At 33.9% G+C, this 6,577-nt stretch overlaps 1 protein-coding gene across 1 annotated transcript; it reads left to right on the top strand.

The window, feature by feature from the left end:
* Positions 1-1,097: 1,097 nt before the first annotated feature.
* Positions 1,098-1,913, top strand: LOC114760672 (receptor-like protein 53). Its single transcript, XM_028949958.1, has one exon. The coding sequence runs from the start codon at positions 1,098-1,100 to the stop codon at positions 1,911-1,913; it is 816 nt and encodes a 271-aa protein (XP_028805791.1).
* The last annotated feature ends 4,664 nt before the right edge of the window (positions 1,914-6,577 follow it).

The following is a 6,577-nucleotide window of genomic DNA, read 5'->3' as shown; positions in this document are numbered from 1 at the left end:
TGACATTTGTAAAATAGAAAGGATTGACTACATAATTTGATCATCCTTTGTAACAAGGAAAAAATTAAACACCTTGTGTGTGTGTGTGTGAAGGATTTATTTGTTACTCTTACGTATAGAAGGTTTACAAGAAAAAAATAACTATGTGGACTCGATGGATGAAATTAATTTTCCTTTTCAATACATGCAAAATTATATAAATAAAATTTCTTATATTTTTATCTTTATTTCTCTTATTCATTACTAAATTTTTGCATTACAAGACGTATTCTATAGGTAGAACCCAACTTGAACAACGCGGCAGGTTAGAAAATAACAAAGGACCCATTCATATCGCTCAATTAAATGATGGGCCATTTTTCTAACCACCAATATTCATGGAAAAAATATTGTAACCGCTAATACATAATAACGATCACGTGGCTTCAAAAACAATTATTTAGAGTTTTTCGTATTTTCTTAATTTATGCATTATTTTAAAAAAAAAAAAAAAGCAAAACCGTTCTGCAAGAAAACAGTCATGGCACTATAGATAAATAACCAGCAACTTTCTGCAATAAAATTCATGTTCTTTAAGCCTCTGAGTAATTTTATTTTAAAACTTTTTTTTTTGCAACTTAAAAAAAGTACATACCGTAGTTGACCAGCACAAGGGTAGACTTACCGGTCCCAAAAAAAGGGGGACAACTGTGGAACGTTCTAGTTTTGTTTTCTTTGAACCTTAGAACACGCACGTTTACCTCAATACCTTTATTGTCATTGATGATTTTAATATCTTCATATAATAAAAAGAGAATAAAAGAATTATTTCAGCAAGTTATTTAAATGTGTATTAAATTCTTTTTATTTTAGCACTCTTTAAAATAAAAGGGTTTAATAAAGGATATTTGAAAATCTTTTATAGCACATAAAAAAGTTATCCTTAAAATAAACTCCTTACATGGTGAAAAATGAAGGTAAAAAGAAAAGTTTTTCGATGTATTAAAACAAAAATCGAAAGTGACATTATAAATACTAGCTACTCTCTTCTCCGAGAGTTGCATGTCCATCAAAGCACAAAAAAATTGTTAGCAAAAACCTCTTTGGTTGACGTAGTCATGGATGGTTCTTGCAATATCGTCGTGGTTGTTTTTCTTTGGTTACTTACCTTATCAAATGTTGATTTATGCATTTGCAGAACATCTTATGAGGTTCAGTGCCTTCCAAGTGAGCGAGATGCCTTACTTAAGATGAAGAGTCATCTCTCAGATCCTTCAAACAGGCTAACCTCTTGGTCTCTCCATGCAAATTGCTGCAGCTGGGTTTCAGTTGTTTGCCACAACATCATAGGCCATGTTCTTGAGCTCCACCTCACGACTCCACCTCCTTTACAGTTTGGCGGCGATGATTTGCATGAGACATTAATGTTTGGTGGTGAGGTACATTCTTCCTTGCTTGACTTGAAGCATTTGAATTATTTGGATTTGAGCAGTAATTATTTTGGAGGCATGCAAATACCTGGTTTTCTTGGCTCAATGAAAAGCTTGACGTATCTTAACCTATCTCATGCTGGGTTTGGTGGAAGCATTCCTCTTCAATTTTGGAATCTTTCCAATCTGATCTATCTTGACCTTGGAGGCAATTATTTGGAAGGAAGCATTCCTCATCAAATTGGAAAGCTCTCCAATTTGCAATATCTTGATCTCGGAGGTATTGAATCTAGTCTAAGCATTCCTCGTCAAATTGGAAATCTCTCCAATTTGCAATATCTTGATCTTGGAGATAATCAGTTTGGTGGAAGCACCCCCCGTCAAATTGGAAACCTCTCAAATCTAATCAATCTTCATCTCGGATATGTTGAAAACCTCCAATGGTCCAATTCCTCATCAAATTTGCCACATGAGTGTCTTACAAATCTTGGACCTCGCGCATAACGAGTTAACAGGATATATTCCAAATTGTGTCAACCATTTGAGTGCCATGTTGGTAATAAATAATAGTTTAAATTCATACATTTCTCTCACAGAAGTATATGATCTTCAATTGGTAGTTGAACCATTATTGTTGAAAGAAAGGGTTTATGATTACAGCTCCAACCTTGGTCTCATCACTAGTATCGACTTGTCAAACAATGAATTATATGGAGAGATACCAACAGAACTTACAAGACTTAAGGGACTACATTTTTTGAACCTTTCAAATAAATCATTTTGTTGGCCAAATTCCTCAAATATTGGCAATATGAAATCACTGGAGACTATGGACTTCTCAAGAAACCATCTTACAGGTGAAATCCCGCCAAGCATGTCGAAATTGAGCTTTCTGAGCATGCTGACTTGTCTTACAATAATTTGATGGGAAAAATTCCAACAGGGACCCAAATACAAAGCTTTGAAGCATCAAGTTTTGTTGGCAATTATGATTTATGTGGTCCTCCACTCAATAATTGTTCATCAAACAGCTCTAGTAACAAAGAAGAAGAAGTCCATCATGTGAAAGGAATCAATTGGTTCTTTGTCAGCATGGCATTTGGATTTATTGTGGGGTTTTGGGCAGTTGTGGGTCCTTTGCTCTATAGTAGTTCATGGAAGTATGCTTATTTCCAATTCATTGATCGCATGTGGTATAAACTGCAATACCGTTGCTGCTGGTGAAAGCAAACTAGGCCAGATTTGCATTGGAAGGTTGGTGTTTGTAGAAGATAAGTGATTTATCTCTCTTTTAATCATATTATGCTTTCAAATGATGTTGTAATTGATGAATAAACTCATTTACAAGGATTGTGTGGTTCAACTTTGAAGGTCATACATATGATATAGTTGTTATGATGAAAGAGTTGTGCTCATAATAGATGCATTACAGATAAAACTAAGCAATATGTAATTATCTGTCTATTTCATTAATTATCTTCAAAAAAGTACCATTAAAGATATAATGTCTACACTTTAAAGACCAAACTATAATATCATGCATAAAACTCTATTTAATCTTTGCTTGTTTTGATTCATACAAAGCTTAATCTGTAACACCCGAATTTTATGATTTAAGATGAGTAGAAAAGAGAAAAAAATTTATTAAAATTATTTATTTGCCAAATAAAGGGGAAAATTATGGAATAATGATTTTTAGGGTTTAGAGACATTTGGAAAAGGTATTTCCCAAAAATGGCTTAAAAATTTTAATAGATAATTTTAAGAGAAAAATGGTTTATTTTCTCTGAAAATTATGGAAAAATACTTAGAGATTTCTAATTAACTAGAAAATTTTAGGGAAATTATCTTATGATGTAGAGAATTTATTTGAGGCATAAAATCCTTAAAATGGGTTAAGGATTAATTTCTGGATTTAAGGGCTATTTTCTTCCACAATTCAAGAAAAATAGGTAGGAGATTATTTTTGACCCGAACTTTTTATGGACATTATTTCATGGGTCAAAGAAGCTAATGGATAAGGAAAATCCATATAAAATACTATGGATTAATTTTTGGATTCACAAATTCAGGAAATTATGTGGAAGGGGGAATAAGAAATAAGGAATAATTAAAGGCAAAATGGTCCATTGTCTCATGTGCACAGCCCGCACGTGTTGCTCCACCCTTATAACCATCAGAATTCATGTTCTGCCCCAGTTCATTTCGCAAACGCTGAGTGAGAACGAGAGAAACAGTAAGTCGACGCAGAAGAAGCTACCAGCGAGATGGTGATCGGAGGTTGTTTATTCACATGCACTCCGTGATTCTGGATAAGGTAAGACCGATTAACACTCTCATACCCTTCTTTCTTCTATTCTACATGCTGTTGAAGAGTTGAAGATATGTAAAAGCCTTTAGTTACGGAGGAAAATGGGTATCTTAATGAATTAAGGGTAGTTGATGGTTGATGGATGCATGTTCGGGTGAGTTGAGATGTTGCAAGTTGTTAATGATTTCTGCATGTTGAGGACCGACTGGTTGTGACATTGAAACAGGGGCTTCACGTTTCAACTTTATGGTTTGGGTTACTGAATCTTTTATTTATGTTGCTTGATTGTTTAGAGATATTCACTATCAAAACTTGGTTAAAACTTTCAGAGATTGGTGTCAGATTCTCTGAATCTTGAAGGAGGGAATGTAGCTTAAAATTTCTCATTGCATATGTTGATTTTTGCTCTGGTTCTTCAAGGCTGAAACAGGGAAGATTTTGCTGTTGGATGTTGCTCTTCTTCTCTGCTTCTTAGTGTCCGAAACAGGGGTTAATGGCTTAGGGAAATGGCTCTGGTTTAATGAGATAATGAAGAGAAAGTTTGGGTGCAGTGCTGGGGATTTAAATTGATATATATAGACACACATATTCGAGTGCTTGTGTACTGATCATGGAGCTGGAAGTTAATGACATTGAATCTAGAAAATTTCCAGATTTTTCATATAGGAGCATTTGGAGTTTTTGGGTTTTATATATGTATAAATACCTCTATGTTTGCCGGGCTCATGCGACTCGAATTCATGGAGATTAAGGAGATAAGTGGAATGTTAGAGTTAATATAATTATATTAAGGTTGCTCGGTTGCTGTTTTGTGTGGACAATTGGGCTGAATGGATTAGTTGAGGCTTTGTGTGGTTAAAGATTGAAACACAGATTTAAATGACTTAAAAGGTTGATGGCGTTAATTAAGCATTAGAAGATAATTTAGAATGAATCTAGATTGAGAATTGAAGAGGTAATAAAATTTATAAAAATTTTCAGATTTAAAATTAGGAATTGAATAAGGTGTTTCAAGGTTGGGGTTTAAGTTTTAAGGATAAGATTGATTGAGAATAGAAGTTGGAAAGAGATCAATTTTAACTAAATATGATTATGGCATTTTAATATTAGAAGAGTTTGTTAATTTGAATATCTTAGGCGTGTCGTGGTTAGGAAAACAAATTAATTATTAAATTAAAAGCTAGGTTTGAAATTTTGGGATGATGTTGGCCAATGGATTAAGGGGAAAATGGATGTTCTGAAACAGAGAAAGAATTAAACTTGATTTGTGATTAGAAGCTTATGGGAGAGAGAAAATGAGAAATCAAGAGAGGATGACAAGCTTGAATTATTGATGTCACATTGGTTTTGGTGTTCGAATTATAAAGAGATTAAGAATGGAATTAGAAGGAGAATAAGGGATTAAAAATATGGTTTATAATCAGTTATGGTTTTAAGTTATTTAAAAAGAGATTTCATATTGTTGATTTGAGGTTGTTATATTGAAAGGTGTACGTAAAAGATTTATCTTGAGGTTCAATTGATGAATTTAAATGAATTTAATAGAGCATTACGTAAAAGAACTTGAGGTGAATAAGGATAAGTATATATGTGTGTCTTTACTTTTTCCATGTTACCATCCACTTAATAGTGGAACTGAATTTGGAATTGGGGATACGGAGTTACCCTTAAATGCAATAATTAAAGATAATATATTTGACCAAGATGACCAGTTACTAAGTAAAGTAACTGTATGGGTTGAGACAAGGAAGGAATTCCAAAGAGAATAGTTGAATAAGAAAAACAATCCAGGATGATCAACTGCTACGTAAGGGTAGAGATTAAAGAAGATTTGGGATTTAAAGAGTTATTTAATTTATGAGATACAGTTGGATCAAGTACTGATCTACCCTTACTAATATGATAGGTTTTTATATCTGCTCAAGCCCACCTAGAAGCAGAAAGAAAGGAGAACGGTAAGGTTTGATTTGGAGGGATGCGGACCAGGTAGTAGTTCTTTCCTCCTTACACTTGTGTATGATTGCTGCATGTCTGGTTGTGCCATATTGCTATTCAAAAAGCATGAGAACATGTAATCCTTAATTCCTGCATGGATTTTTAGCCGTGATCACGTGCAGCTGATAGACATGGGGCAGTGATTGCCAATTATTTGCGCTTTACTTATTCAGCTTGTCTAACCGACATGGGGCATTGATGCCAATTATATGCGCGGCAGTGATTGCCTATTATTTGCGCATTATTATCAGCTTGTCTAACAGACATGGGCAGTGATTGCCAATTATATGCGCGCGGCAGTGATTGCTATTATTTGCGCATTATTTATTCAGCTTGTCTATCTGTCATAGCGCATAAATGCTTAATGCATTAGCTTGCAAGGTTTTGTTCCATATGGCTTGTTTTGCATGTTTATGTGATCTGCACATTTGTTTGATGGAAATTATTACTACGGGGATTCTTCGAATCTCACCCCCAATTTATGATGAACAGTGAAGGCTAGTAGCTAGAAGGACAAGAAGGTTATTAAGAAGAAGGTGGGTGATGAAGAGCAGTGATACCTGTTATAATTCTGTAAATTGTATAGTAAAATATTCGGGCAAGTAACTTTACTGCTTATGGAAATATTATTTTGTATCCTTTAGATGAAGAGGTGAGCATTGCCAGGTGCACTTATATGCTGTCAACAAGAGCGTTGCTTTATTTCTAATATAATATTATAAGATGGTATAGTATGAAATTATTTTAGATGATAATAGTTAAGTTGAAAGCAGGGTTGAAATTGGATCACTCAACAGTTTATCTGAAGTTTTGAAATATTTGATCAACGGATTTAAGTTAAAAAAAAAAAATCCCTGTCTTT

This window comes from Neltuma alba, unplaced genomic scaffold (assembly GCF_004799145.2).
Source record: "Neltuma alba isolate B1F8T4 unplaced genomic scaffold, ASM479914v2 tig00001640_pilon, whole genome shotgun sequence".
Lineage (NCBI taxonomy): Eukaryota > Viridiplantae > Streptophyta > Magnoliopsida > Fabales > Fabaceae > Neltuma > Neltuma alba.
Note: the sequence above shows the minus strand (reverse complement) of the source record. Positions and strands in the feature narration are given on the sequence as shown.

Coding starts and splice junctions, on each gene's coding strand:
- LOC114760672 (XM_028949958.1), top strand. CDS start 1,098: ATGGATGGTTCTTGCAATATCGTCGTGGTTGTTTTTCTTTGGTTACTT.